Below are 15,284 nucleotides of genomic sequence, written 5' to 3' on the forward strand. Positions count from 1 at the left end.
AGCACTTTGGGAGGCCAAGGCAGGCGGATCACGAGGTTGGGAGATCCAGACCATCCTGGCTAACACAGTGAAACCCCGTCTCTACTAAAAATACAAAAAATTAGCCAGGCGTGGTGGCACACACCTGTAGGCATGCGTCTGTAGTCCCAGCTACTTGGGAGGCTGCAGGAGAATTGCTTGAACCTGGGAGGCAGAGGTTGCAGTGAGCAGAGATCGCACCACTGCACTCCAGCCTGGGCGAAAAGCAAGACTCAGTCTCAAAAAAAAAAAAAAAAAAAAATTAATTCTATTTTCCTGGGCTAGCAATCATTTCTAAGAACAAAGGAACAATGATAAAGATAAGGGGAAAAGTTAAAGTAAGAAACAAAAGATTAAGAACAATGATTATGAGGATACGACATTTCTTCTGTAGAAACTGAACCACAAAGAGAATTTTAAAAAGGAAAAAAAAAAAAAAAAAAAAAAGAAACTCAACCCCATGGGTAAGTGGTATAGCTGAACCATGGGGGTTTAAACAACAACAACAACAACAAAAAACACTTAAAACAATAACGAATGGACTCACCAATGAAGCCCATACTCCTTCCCAGCACAAAGATGCCATTGAGGGCTCCAATGTCAATGTATTCATCAGCTTCCTCCCTGCAACACACAATCAACTTGTAGTTTTAACAGGCTCACGTGACTGCCCTTCTCCCCAGACAGTACTACTACTGCCCAGGAATAAGAAGAAAAGGGGTGCTCTAGGTGGTAGGATTACAGGCAATTTTTGTTTTCTTCTTTATACCTCTCCTTATTTTTCACATATTCTATTCTGAGTATGCATTACTTTTATAGTTTGGAGGAAACAACAAAAATCAACAAACGTAACGAAGAAAACAGCTGCAGTGCTCACCGAGTAAAGGACCCACAGTTTCTAAGCATGTCCACGAATGCGACTCCGATGAGACCATCTACGTTCAGGATAAGATTTGGCTTCTGGGAAGACAAAACATTCAAAGCATTTATCATTATTTCTCATTTTTTCTTCATAATTTTCCACTGTTACTACTATTACTACGAATTGTGACCATCATTTAAAAACTTCTACCAGCCCCACTGGTTGACACTGTGTCCGACTCAGTTCAATTTCCAGCATCTAGCAACATACCCAACACCTAGCTGACATTTAGTGCATGTCTGTTAAATTTAGTTACGAAACAAAAATAACATTTCCAGAAAACTAGGTTTGCTTTTAGCTGCATAATCAAAATGTAACCTGGCTCCTATTTCCTCCAATAAATTTGTCCAACGTAACATTAGGGAACCAGGAAGTTTTTCCTTTGTTACCTTCGAGGTGGTAATCTTCTCTACTTCCAGTGCATAATCGAGCAGAGGAGTGGCAGGAAAGTGCTGCCTGACGTAATCTTTGAGGATCTGCACTCGCATGTCTGGGTTGTTTATCTAGAAATGAACCCAACGTTACAGAGGAACACTCACACACTGCTGGGATGTGTTTGTTCATACTTGTATTACAGGTCGGTAGAACTGGACATATCCCAGAGGCGATTCAGGAACCTGACCCACGTGTACAATTCCATGTGGCACCAATTGTGCTAATGTCATGGGGCTAGCTTTTGAAGTCCTCTCATATCTCAATTGGGACACAAAACAACCTTGGTAGGTTCTCACTTTTTTTTTTTGAGACGGAGTCTCGCTCTGTCCCCCTGGCTGGAGTGCAGTGGCGCGATCTCAGCTCACTGCAAGCTCCGCCTCCCGGGTTCACGCCATTCTCCTGCCTCAGCCTCCCGAGTAGCTGGGACTACAGATGCCCGCCACCGCGTCCGGCTAATTTTTTGTATTTTTAGTAGAGACGGGGTTTCACCATGGTCTCGATCTCCTGACCTTGTGATCTGCCCGCCTCAGCCTCCCAAAGTGCTGGGGATTACAGGCGTGAGCCACCTCGCCCGGCGGTTCTCACTTCTAAGTTACAAAGAAGAAACTAAGCCCTGAGATGTTCAGGGAGCTGGCCAGGTCCTACAGTGTTGAGCAGCAGAGGTCTGAAAGTTAACCACTCTCCAACTCAGTCTTAGGTTCCAGCTTCCAGCCACACCCCCACCAGCTCTGTGCCTACTCAAGCTGTGACAGAGTTCAACACTAAACAAACACGTGTTGAGTGTGGGAGGCAAAGTATTCCCAAAATTTTAGGAAAGACTATAGACCTGCCGTGAATGAAATTAACCACCTGTCAGTGGGGGAGGAAGATGATCTAGGGACACACCAAATCCCAATACCGAAGCAACTTCCGCCCTCAGCAAAGAGATAGCTGGGTCAGTACATCCTCTAGAAAGTGAGGAACTCAAAGAGTGAATGAGTGAGTGTGGCGTGCAGGTCTAGCGTTATCTTAGAAAGGCCCTGTGTTGTAGATGGGCAAGGAGTTATATGGTCAGGAGCTGGGGCTGGCTGAGCAAAGTTCAGCAAGTCCTAGATGGAATGTCCCTCAGAGTCACCCACCTTCCCTGCTTGGTTCTGAGCTGGTCCTTGCTCATCAAGCAACCTCTGGGTATCTCACCTGAGATGGCCAAATGTTTGGCTGCCTAGAAGGTGGTGTCCTGAATCACATGCATGACCTTCGTATTAATACTCCCCACCTAGGCCAGTGGAGTGACCAAATACATGAGGTTTTTGGAGCTACAGAGTCAAGGAGCCCAGGGCAAAGGGATCTACTAAGGAGCTGTCCCCATATGGCCCTGAGCAGCTGCCAGTGACCTCATCTCTTGCTCTTCAATTTCTAACCACAGCACACTATGAGGACATACAGATGACTGGCCCTGTTAAGACTATATCAACTGTTTAAAATATTTACTGTCCTTTCCCACTGGTCTCTCCCAATCGGATATGCCTTGATACTATCACTCTTCCTGCCCCAGTGATGTCACAAATAACCACTTGACTTGTGGTGGCCAATGAAATGTGAGTGAAGGGGAATCATGTAAGGCTTTAAGAGCCTGCACGTGGTCCTGCCATTGCTGTTATCCTGCTGACGTGAGGCCAGCACATCCCAGACAGGGGCTGTTCCTCCAGCACAGATGGCAGAGAACAGGCACAGCCAACCCTCAGTGGATATAGTGTGAATGAGACATAAACCTTTGCTGTGGTAAGCCACTGAGATTTTTGGAGTTGTCTGTTACTAGCCTAAAGTGACCAATATGTCCCCTCAACCTGACCTTGGTCCTTTTACCCATAAGGTTCATTTGGGAAACCAAAGTTACCATATTTTCCATCTCATTTCAGCTGCTATTTCCATACTGCAAGTGAACGACAGAAAAACTGTTAAGGGCAATCTGTATTATCAAATGGAAAAAATAGCTGTCTTGTATTTGGCATCTGTCAACACATCCAAAGCTTTGTATGTTGGGAGTTGAAAGCTTAGGTATTGGCCGGGCGCGGTGGCTCAAGCCTGTAATCCCAGCACTTTGGGAGGCCGAGACGGGCGGATCACAAGGTCAGGAGATCGAGACCATCCTGGCTAACACGGCGAAACCCCGTCTCTACTAAAAACACAAAAAATTAGCCGGGCGAGGTGGCGGCGCCTGTGGTCCTAGCTACTCGGGAGGCTGAGGCAGGAGAATGGTGGGAACCCGGGAGGCGGAGCTTGCAGTGAGCTGAGATCTGGCCACTGCACTCCAGCCTGGGCGACAGAGCGAGACTCCGTCTCAAAAAAAAAAAAAAAAAAAAAAAAAAAAAAAAAAAAAAAAAGAAGAAAGCTTAGGTATTCTCCCAAATAAATTAATGCCCCCTATCACCACCCACCCGGCAGATCCATCCCACTTTGTTGTTGTTGTTGTTTGAGATAGAATTTCACTCTTGCTGCCCAGGCCGGAGTGCAATGGCATGATCTCAGCTCACCACAACCTCCATTTCCCAGGTTCAAGCGATTCTCCTACCTCAGCCTCCTGAGTAGCTGGGATTACAGGCATGCACCACCATGCCCGGCTAATTTTTTTGTATTTTTGGTAGAGAAGGGGTTTCTCCATGTTGGTCAGGCTGGTCTCCAACTCCCGACCTCAGGTGATCCACTCGCCTTGGCCTCCCAAAGTGCTGAGATTACAGGCGTGAGCCACTGCGCCCGGCCTCTATCCTACTTTTTTAGGAGAGTAACAACTCACCGACTTCACTCGGTGACCAATGCCCATGATCAGTTTCCCTTCCTTCTTCATCTTGTTCACAAACTCCATGGGGATAATGCCACTGTCAAAGGCTTTACTGAACATCTTGGCTGCTGCATCCAAGGCACCCCCAAACCGATCCCCCTGCAGGAGAAACAAGTGAATGTTGCCTTGAGCTTTAAGAATTTCCTTCAGCTGGGCAAACCAACCCAGTGTGTCCTGAATGGGCCTGAGCACTGGGTTTTACACTCAGGGGCTCCTTCTAGGGCCCTGCTGTGGCAAAGCAGCATGAGGCCAGTGTCCCCACTGTTCACCTCCCAGGATGACAGTACTTACGATGGTGAGCAGCCCCGAGGTGAGGCTGGAGACCAGGTCTTTCCCAGCTCGCGCACAAATGATGGTGTTGTGGGCTCCTGAGACGGCTGGCCCGTGATCAGCTGTTACCATCAGACACATCTCAATGAACTGGCAAGAGTACTTAGGCAACCTGGTAGCCGGGGGAATGAAAGCGGGAAGAGAGTCGACAAGACCACGCTCGTACTTTCTCCCATCTCCCTAAACAAGTCATTCAAATCCAAGACGGGTAACTACCAATCCAAGTCTAATACTACCACACAACTCTCAGGCAAAACCTCCTGATTCTTTTCTTTAGACAGAGTCTCATTCTGTCGCCCAGGCTGGAGTGCAGTAGTACAATCTTGGCTCACTGCAACCTCCACCTCCTAGGTTCAAGCAATTTGCCTGCCTCAGCCTCCCAAGAAGCTGGGACTACAGGTACGCACCACCACACCGGTCTAATTTTTGTATTTTTAGTAGAGACGAGATTTTGCTATGTTGGCCAGGCTGGTCTTGAACTCCTGGCCTCAAGTGATCTGCCCACCTTGGCCTCCCAAAGTGCTGGGATTACATACAGGCATGAACCACCATGCCCGGCCCCAAATACTGTTTGTAAAATAGAGTTTGAAACCAGAGTTTTAAATCTATTCTTTGGTCAGTGATTTTCAGCATGAGTTGCCTGCACCAGGATTTGACCTGTATTTGTGGCTATGCTCCATGTGCCAGACAGACAGGGGGTGAGAACCCTGTCCCTTCACAGTGTAAGAGGCCCCATGCCTGGTTCCTGTAGTATTCAACCTCCCAACTAAGAATCAGGAACAAAGTACGGAGAGGTGGGAGGCAGGAGCAGACAGAAAGAGACCTGCTCAGGTGTCATAACCCATGAACTTTTCCCAGGAAGGGTCCAAAGCAGGACCAAGACCCATCTCTCTGCAGGTGAGGGCATGACACAACCCAAGACATTGACCTGGCCTTCTGCCCGGCACCACCTTAAGCCAGGCCTCTGTGAATCACATACTCACTGGCTCCCCTGCCCAGCTGTCAGTCCCATGGGAGGGCTAAGATTGGGAGTTGCAGAGAAAACCAATTTTTTCTAACATTCAAGCTGACGGGAGAAAGAAATTTGCAAGGTGAACACAACATAAGGTACTTTCTTTTTCTTTTCTTTTTTTTTCGAGATGGAGTATTTTTGCTCTTGTTGCCCAGGCTGGAGTGCAATGGCGCGATCTTGGCTCACTGCAACCTACACCTCCTGGGTTCAAGTGATTCTCCTGCCTCAGCCTCCTTGAGTAGCTGGGATTACAGGTGCGCACCACCATGCCCAGCTAATTTTTTGTATTTTTTTTTTTTTTTTTTTTTTGAGACGGAGTCTCGCTCTGTCGCCCAGACTGGAGTGCAGTGGCCGGATCTCAGCTCACTGCAAGCTCCGCCTCCCGGGTTCACGCCATTCTCCTGCCTCAGCCTCCCGAGTAGCTGGGACTACAGGCGCCAGCCACCTCGCCCGGCTATTTTTTTGTATTTTTTAGTAGAGACGGGGTTTCACCGTGTTAGCCGGGATCGTCTCTCGATCTCCTGACCTCGTGATCCGCCCGTCTCGGCCTCCCAAAGTGCTGGGATTACAGGCTTGAGCCACCGCGCCCGGCCAATTTTTTGTATTTTTAGTAGAGACAGGGTTTCACCATGTTGGCCAGGCTGGTCTTGAACTCCTGACCTCAGGTGATCCACCTACCTCGGCCTCCCAAAGTATTGGGATGACAGGCGTGAGCCACTGCGCCCGGCCCATAAGGTACTCTCTATCTGTTCAGCAGTGTCACGAGGCCCACACTCCTTAGGCCACCACATTTTCCAGTTCTCTCCTGCCTAACCTCTATCTTGCTGTCAAGAGGTCTGCATTTGGCCGGGTGCAGTGGCTCATAGCTTAAGTGTCCTTCCTCTGCCCTTTCAATTGACCCGTGGCCCCAAAGATTGACCTTGGACACACTCCCCAGGCCTGTCCACTCCCACTCCTTTGTTGGGGGAAAATCATTAACTCCGAGCTGCAGGGCCCTGTCATCTTCTGCCCTCCATGCTCACCTTTTCTGGAACCAGAGGAGGCCGAGGACCCCGCCAATGCCCATCTCTTCCTTGAAGACCTCCGTGATGGGCATGCCCGCGTAGATGAGCTCCTGTCCTCGCTCATCACAGATGCTGGTCATGAATGAGGCAGGTTTGCGGATCAAACCAAGCTCCTGGGCAGAGATGGGGCAGAGGGAAGCAAGGCCCTGGTGACCACCACAGATTCTTCCAGAACTGCCCCGCTGTGTGTACTCTCAGAACCAAAGTGCCCCAGGAATGTCTTAAACTCTGGCAGCAAAGCAACAACTCTCAGACGAAGTTTTCCCAAGAAAGAAGTGCAAAAGCCCTTTCATTAAATCATTTTGGACACAGAAAACAGGAGGACCCATGGTACCACTTGGCATCAGCACTATCAGCACTATCTCTATCCTTCTCTGAGCATTTGCTGGGCTAGAAAATAACCTAAGCAGCTTATATCCATTGCTTCATTTCTGGAGGGGGACCAGGGTCTCTCTGTTGCCCAGGCTGGAGTACACTGGTGCGATCATAGCTCACTTCAGCCTCAAACTCCTAGCTAGGCTCAAACGATCCTCCCGCCTCTGCCTCCCAGTAGCTGGGGCCACAAGGCACGCACTGCCACGCCTGGCTAATTAAAAAATTTTTTTGTAGAGACAGGGTCTTGCTATGTTGTCCAGGCTGGTCTTAAACTCTTGGGCTCAAGCAAATTCTCCCACCTTGGCCTCCCCAAGTCCTGGGATTACAGGCGTGAGACCCCGTCCATTGCTTCATTTTTTTTTTTTTTTTTTTTTTGAGATGGAGTCTTGCTGTGTCGCCCAGGCTGGAGTGTAGTGGTGTTATCTCAGCTCACTGCAACCTCTGCCTCCCGGGTTCAAGCAATTCTCCTGCCTCAGCCTCCCGAGTAGCTGGGATTACAGGAGTCCATCACTGCGCCTGGCTAATTTTTGTATTTTTTTCAGTAGAGATGGGGTTTCACCATGTTGGCCAGGCTGGTCTCGAATTCTTGACCTCAGGTGATCCACCCACCCCAGCCTCCCAAAGTGGTGGGATTACAGGCATGAGCCACTGCGCCCAGCACTTTTTGTTTTTTTTTTTTTTTTAATTAGAGACAGGGTCTTACTCTGTAACCCAGGATGGAGTGCAGTGGCACAGTCATGGCTAACTTCAGCCTTCAACTCCTGGTCTCAAGCAATCCTCCCACCTTGGCCTCCAAAAGTGTCAACTTGACTGAATTGAGGGATACAAAGTATTGATCCTGGGTGTGTCTGTGTAGGTGTTGCCAAAAGAGATTAACATTTGAGTCAGTGAGCTGGGGAAGGCAGATCCACCCTTAATGTGGTGAGCACAATCTAATCAGCTTCCAGCGAATATAAAGCAGCCAGAAAAACATGAGAAAAAGAGAGATGGGCTTAGCTCCCAGACTACATCTTTCTCCTGTGCTGGATGCTTCCTGCCCTCGAACATTGGACTCCAAGTTCTTCAGTGTGGGGACTCGGACTGGCTCTCCTTGCTCCTCAGCTTACAGACAGCCTATTGTGGTACCTTGTGATCATGTAAGTTAATACCTAATAAACTCTCCTTTATATATATATATCCTATTAGTTCTGTCCCTCTAAGAGATCCCCGACTAATACAGAAGGCCTGGTTTCCAAGAGTTCGAGGCAAATCAATGAGAAACCCACCACCACAGACCCACAGATCTCTCTTGTTCACACTGTTAGGGACATTCAAGGCACCTACCCTGGCCCAGGAGTAGTCCATGGGCACGGTTGGGGGCGGCACCTCCTGGGCAGGTACAATGACTCCATTGGCCACAAGATCTTCGTACACAGACCTGGAAGGCAGGGAAAAAAAGACATCCACGTGGATTTTCTTATTTTGGGCTTCTGTAAGACATCCCAAGAATGCTCTATCTAACCCAACCACTGTAGGTTTTAGTTTACTCTTACCTGCTGAATTCTGAGAACTAAATGAAAACAAGTTCTAGCCAAGACTGCACCTGCCCCTCTGCTCCCTACTACCTCACATCCCAGTCTCTGGATGGCAAGGAAGGACAGAGCTGGGAGTCCAGACAGGTTTAAGAGATGGGAAGAGATCAGAGGGTATCTAATAACTCTTTATTGATCATAGGTAACACTCTCTAAACATTTTCATGCAGAGCTCTCATCTGTGGCTGCCGCCTCCCAGCCAAATAGGTAGGCTCAGAAACTCAACACGTTTTAACACCAGCCTAGACCTACTGCTTCCACAAACTAAATAAAACAAAAGGAAAGCCAAAGAGAAAGAGGATTTTGAACCATCCACACAGCTGCGCTAGACATCAAGAGGGACCAGAAATATGGGATGTCCCTGTGTGGGAGAGGCTGCTGTCTCAGGAGGAATTTGGAAAGGAGGGGGAGGCCGCCATCCTCCCCAAGGTCCACTTACTGGATGATCTCTCCAAGCTCATCAAAGCTCCGGGGCACAAACACTCCTGCTTCCTTCAAAGCCTGGTTCTTGGCTACTGCAGTTTCAGAAGCCTGGTTGGCACAAGCTCCAGCATGGCCAAACTGGACCTGGAAAGCAAAGGAAAGTAGCTTTACTGCTAATCCCCCAAGAGTGAACAACAAATTCCCAGGGAAATGCCAGCACTGGTCATAGGCTGGCACTGTGCTAAACACTTTACATGAATCACTTCATTTAAGCCTCAGGCAAGGTCACTGAATAGGTACAATAGATGATTTCCATTTTACAGACGAGAAAACTGAAGTACAGAGAAGTTCAGAAGCTTTATCAGGGTCACACAGCTAATGTGCATGGAAGTGAGGATACAAAGACTGGCAGCCCAACCCCAGAATCATCTTCCTTTTTTTTTTTTTTCCCCTTATCTTTTGTTTTGTTTTAAGACGAAGTCTTGCTCTTGTCACACAGGCTGGAGTGCAATGGCGTGATTTCAGCTCACTGCAACCTCTGCCTCCTGGGTTCCAGCGATTCTCCTGCCTCAGCCACCCATGTAGCTGGGATTACAGGCGCCTGCCACCATGCCCAGCTAATTTTTGTATTTTTAGTAGAGATGGGGTTTCACCATGTTGGCCAGGCTGGTCTTGAACTCCTAACCTCAGGTGATCCACCAGCCTCAGCCTCCCAAGCTGCTGGGATTACAGGCGTGAGCCAGCACGCCCAGCGTGACTGTGCCTTTAACCAAGCGATGGAGGAAATTAACACAGACATCTGATGCAAAGCCTTGTCTTAGGATGGGGTGCAGAGGGTAATCATAGTACTATCTAACCTGTTTACATAACACTATGTTCAGGCACTTTTCTAAGAGTTTTACTCATTCAATCTCAGTAGCTATGATCGTTTCCTATAAAAAAGGAAATGGGAGCATAGATGGGTAAAGTGATTTATCCCAGGTCACACAGGTAGTATGTGGTAGCACTTGAACCTAGGCAACCTGGCCTCAGCCTGTGCTCTTCACCATGCAAATAGAACAAAAAGGTGAAAAGGTTAGGAACTGCTGCTCTGTAAGCAACAGTTGAAAGACACCTTAAAGCGTGGGTTCCCAATGCGTTCTTTGTAGGATTTAATCTGCATCCGCAGATGGGTGGGAAAGAAGAAATTCTATGTTCAGAAACCCTGGGTTTAAGGAAGTTAAGTTTCTTTAACTCTGGATTTCTCAAAACTAAAACCAAAATTTCTAAAAGGGAGATGAATTATTTAAAAAACAAAACTAAAGGGCCAGGTGCAGTGGCTCACGAGGTCAGGAGATCGAGACCATCCTGGCTAACATGGTGAAACCCCATCTCTACTAAAAGAATACAAAAAAATTAGCTGAGTGTGGTGGCGGGCGCTTGTAGTCCCAACTACTCCGGAGGCTGAGACAGCAGAATGGCATGAACCCGGGAGGCGAAGCTTGCAGTGAGCCAGATTGCACCACTGTACTACAGCCTGGGCAACAGAGCCAGACTCGGTCTCAAAAAAAAAAAAACCTAAAATAATTCAAGGACCCATCCCACCCATGGGGCGATGAGTGCCGGCCAGATACTGAAATGTGAGATGCTCACCCTCTTAGAAGTGTCCTGATCACGGTGGGGATGTGGAGGTGGGGTGGAAAGGTGGAGGGGCTGGTAATGCGAAGCAAGCCAGGAGAAACAATGGGGGAGGCTGATTGATTTTTGGTTGTTGGGTGAGTATGGAGTTGGGGGAGAGCACTCAAGAAGAAAGAGAATCGGCTGGGCATGGTAACTCACGGCTGTAATCCCAGCACTTTGGGAGGCCGAGGCAGGTGGATCACCTGAAGTCAGGAGTTCGAGACCAGCCTGGCCAACATGGTGAAACCCTGTCTCTACTAAAAATACAAAAGTTAGCTGGGCATGGTGGCATGCACCTGTAATCCCAGCTACTTGGGAGGCTGAAGCAGGGGAATCACTTGAACCAGGGAGGCAGAGGTTGCAGTGAGCTGAGATCGCACCACTGCACTCTAGCCTGGGCAACAGAGTGAGATTCCGTCTCAAAAAAAAAAAAAAAAAAAGTTGTTTCCAGTTTTTGCCGTTATGACACTGCAGAGTATTCTTGTACACATACTTTGAAACACTCTGCATGTATACCCATGGGGTAAATCTGCAAAAGTGGAATTACTCATTCAAAGAAGACATGCACTTGACAACTGGACAAATATTGCCACTCTGAGGTGGGCAGGAATCTGAAGGGGAAAAGCATGCATTCTAGGAAGAGTGACAATAGCTTACCAGAAGGAAAACTTTAGGGTTAAGGATTCTCATGATTGCAGGAAGCCTTGAAGGCTTTACCTTTTTATAGACACAGCACTAAGAGAAGGCCCTACACTCACAGGGTGCTTAACAACTATTGATAAACTAATTGGGTGATGAGTGGTTGTTTCCTTTTTGAGATGGAGTTTTGCTCTTGTAGCCCAGGCTGGAGTACAATGGCGCGATCTCAGCTCACTGCAACTTCCAACTCCCGGGTTCAAGTGATTCTCTTGCCTCAGCCTCCTGAGTAGCTGGGATTACAGGCATGTGCCACCATGCCCGACTTGTTCTGTATTTTTAGTAGAGATGAGGTTTCTCCATGTTGGTCAGGTTGGTTTCGAACTCCCAACCTCAGGTGATCCTCCCACCTCGGCTTCCCAAAGTGCTGGGATTACAGGCATGAGCCACCATGCCCGGCTTTTCCTTCAATTTCATCATCATGATCACGTGGGCCACCTTCAAGGTGGTAGAGGGTTCTCTAAGCTGAAGTACAGGGGCTGAAGTCTGGTGTATGATCCCCCAGCAGAAGACAGATAGCTCAGAAGCTTAGCAGATAGCAGAAGCCTAAGGAGTGTTTATGCTCAACAGTATCAGGTGCCGCCAGGCACTTTCACATACATTTTATCATTTTAACACATGAAGAACAAACCTTTCCTTCTACCACCTCTCCCCACACAAAACATTTCACCAAGCCCCACTCAGCTGAGCTCAGGCTGTGTCCTTCTCCCTCCTCAGCCTCCTTTCCATCAGCAAAGCCCTTCTCATCCCCTAAACTACAGTTCAAACATCACCTTCTCAGGGAAGCCATCTCAACTTCTCTAGACAGCTGGTTGCTACCTACGCCAAGCAGAGACTCAGAGCCTGATTCTGGCTTTAATCTGCTTATAAATTGGTTTCCTCCAACTGGATGAGAGCAGGGCCCTGGCTGGACTTTTGCAGTAACCAAGCAAGTAACAAACGTTTCTTGAAGGAACTAGCTGCTTAATAAGATGACTACATGGTTCACTTCAAATGCCCCCTTGCAATCCCCACTCCTAGCCCCGGAGTGACCCGTCTCAGCCATACCTCAGAGGAGAACATGGTGGCACAGGTCCCAATGCACCAGCAGACGATGGGCTTGGTGAGGCGGCCCTCCTTGATGCCCCGGCAAATCTTATATTCCTCAGTGCCCCCAATCTGCCAAGGAATGGGGAATGAGAAAAAGCCAAGTTAGTGGAGCCCATCCTGACGTAAAAACTGGATAGAAAATGGAGGGACATGGGCTTTGGCCAAATAAAAGGAGTTTAGTTTCAGCCTGGATACAAGGAGGATTTCTAAAGGAACAAACAGCAGGTCTCCTAGAGGCATCTCTGGGACTCCCCCTTCCTGATCTAGAGATATAACATGATTTAGGATTAGACCTGCCTTCAGAGGTGCAAACAAGGGATGGAGTTATGGGACTCCCACATTTTTCAGTATTTAGAAAATTTTTTTTAACTGTTCTATCCAAAAGTCATCAAATTTTTTAAAAAGCGGTTTTTGTTTTTGTTTTTCCCAGAGTCTTGCTCTGTCTCCCAGGCTGGAGGGCAGTGGTGTGATCTCTGTTCACTGCAACCTCTACCTCCTGGGTTCAAGTGATTCTCCCACCTCAGCCTCCCGAGTGGCTGGGATTACAAGTGCGTACCACCACGCCTGGTTAATTTTTATATTTTTAGTAGAGATGGGTTTTCACCATGTAGGCCAGGATGGTCTAGAATTCCTGATCAAGTGACCCACCTGTCTCAGCCTTCCAAAGTGCTGGAAGGATTACAGGTGTTAGCCACCATACCTGGGCAAAAAAATGCACTTTTTACTCCAGCTTTCCACTGCCCACCACGTAGAGACCACGGCCAGCCAGAGCAGAGCTTCTCTCTTACTGGTGCTAAACTGGGAGGTAAGAACTCCTTTCTCTGAAACATAAATGGCAGTACTAATAGTGACAACTTCGAGGCCCCAGCATCTAGAGGGTGGGATTACCAGGGACTGTCCCTTTAAGTTACATGTAACCAAAATGTTTAAATTTTTTGAAAACTGAGATTATGCATTACAGTTTTAAAATCATATATATATATATTTTTTTTTTTTTGAAGTAACTCACCTCTCCAAGAACCACAATCATTTTGACTCCTGGAGTGTCCTGATAGCGTAACACATGATCCATGAATGTGGAGCCTGGATACCTGTTGAGGGCAGGGAGTATCAGGATACAGGATCAGGAGGAGGCATGGGAAAGTGTGTACAGGGTTAGGAAGCACACTTGTACCGGGAACACTGGATTTTAGGGGGGTGTGGATGGCCGGTAAGGGTCCAGAGATGCCCCAGCAATAATGGAGAAGGGTAGGAGGGGGAAGGTAGCAAATGGAGCAGAAGGGAAGAAAGAGGAGGGAAGGAGTTGGAGCTATCTAACTCGCAAAGGAAAAGACAGCACAAAATAAGCCCAGAGAGGTTCACTCAGCACTAAGAGATGACCGAGAGAGCACACCCTGGTGCAGTTGTTTTAAAACACATCCACAAAAGGCCAGGGGCAGTGGCTCACGCCTGTAATTCCAGCACTTTGGGAGGCCCAGGAGGGCAGATCACCTGAGGTCAGGAGTTCCAGACCAGCCTGGCCAACATGGTGAAACCCCGTCTCTACTAAAAATACAAAAATCAGCCAGGTGTGGTGGTGAGCGCTTGTACAGTCCCAGCTACTCGGGAGGCTGAGGCAGGAGAATCGCTTGAATTTTTTGATCGTCTCAAAAAAAAAAATCTAAGAACACACACATATTTTCTTTCTTTTTGAGATGAAGTCTTGCTCTTTCACCCAGGCTTGAGTGTAGTGGTGCAATCTTGGTGCACTGCAACCTCCGCCTCCCAGGTTCAAGCAATCCTCCTGCCTCAGGCTCCAGAGTAGCTGGCACTACTGGCACACACCACCACACCTGGCTAACTTTTTTTGGTAGAGATGGGGGTCTCACTGTGTTGCCTCAGCTGGTCTCGAATTTCTGGGCTGAAACAATCCTCCTACCTAAGCCTCCCAAAGTGCTGGGATGACAGGCATAAGCCACTGTTCTAGGCCTCTTCATGTCTTTTGATATGATCATTATAAATCTAAGAAGACAATCTAAACAAGTAGCATTTCCTAGACTTATTCCCGGAGCCTTTGGTCAGGCAGTACCCAAGGACTGGGGATTCCCAGGCCACACCCCTAAAGACCTTGGTGAGAGTTCTTCCTCACCCAGGCATCCTATCGGAAATCACGTGGTAAAGCCAGGCAGACGGACAAGGTGGACTCTATCTCAACAGCTTTTGGTTTCTAAGCCTGACAGCAGTGGTAACAGTAGGAATAATAAACAATAATGGCTAACATTTATTATGGACTTACTAAGTGCCAGACGTCACTCTAAGATATAATACTCTATTCATGACCTACTGATCAGTGTTCCCACTAACAAAAATAATGAGGATACTAGTATTAACTACCATAAAAACTCACTGAGCACCTGCTGAGAGGACACTTCCATGTACTACACCTCATTTATTCCTCCAGTGACCCCATGAGGTGGGGGGTATTATTTACCCATTTGATGGAGGTCTAGGGAGGTTAAGTAACCGGCCCCCAGGATGGCCCCTGCCACCCACCCCCTACAAAAGAGGGAAAATGGGATTTGAACCTCTTCAATCCAATTTCAGAACTGGCCCTCCTAACCACTGCACTCTGCTGCCTCCCTGTGGCCAATCACAACAAACAAAATTATCCCCAAAGCCCAGTCGCCTCTGCTGCACATTGCCCTGTTCTGTGCTTTCTGATTTCATGCTCTGTCAGTCCTGAGACAAGAGCAGTGATGCCCCATTGTTTAAGACTTCAGCAGCATTCCTGTGGGCCTGGAACTCAGGGGCAGCGAGCAGCCTGCAGGACACAGCGTCACCTCCTAGCCTGCCGCTCTCAATGTGGGAAGCCCCTCCTTGGCTTCCCAGGTGA

General features: G+C 48.1%; 1 protein-coding gene across 7 annotated transcripts in view; it reads right to left on the minus strand.

The window, feature by feature from the left end:
• LOC105472140 (ATP citrate lyase) overlaps positions 1-15,284 on the minus strand; it is a 61,988-nt gene that overhangs the window by 1,259 nt on the left and 45,445 nt on the right. For all 7 annotated transcript variants that reach the window (XM_011725144.3, XM_011725143.3, XM_011725141.3 and 4 more), the window contains 10 exons: positions 13,422-13,503; positions 12,371-12,481; positions 8,985-9,112; positions 8,298-8,391; positions 6,558-6,712; positions 4,485-4,635; positions 4,149-4,292; positions 1,330-1,443; positions 896-978; positions 566-642 (listed from right to left, as the gene is read on the minus strand). In XM_011725144.3, the coding sequence (XP_011723446.1) occupies positions 566-642; positions 896-978; positions 1,330-1,443; positions 4,149-4,292; positions 4,485-4,635; positions 6,558-6,712; positions 8,298-8,391; positions 8,985-9,112; positions 12,371-12,481; positions 13,422-13,503 (1,139 nt within the window). The remainder of the gene's footprint in view (positions 1-565; positions 643-895; positions 979-1,329; positions 1,444-4,148; positions 4,293-4,484; positions 4,636-6,557; positions 6,713-8,297; positions 8,392-8,984; positions 9,113-12,370; positions 12,482-13,421; positions 13,504-15,284) is intronic.

The sequence above is a fragment of the Macaca nemestrina genome, chromosome 17, assembly GCF_043159975.1.
Source record: "Macaca nemestrina isolate mMacNem1 chromosome 17, mMacNem.hap1, whole genome shotgun sequence".
NCBI lineage: Eukaryota > Metazoa > Chordata > Mammalia > Primates > Cercopithecidae > Macaca > Macaca nemestrina.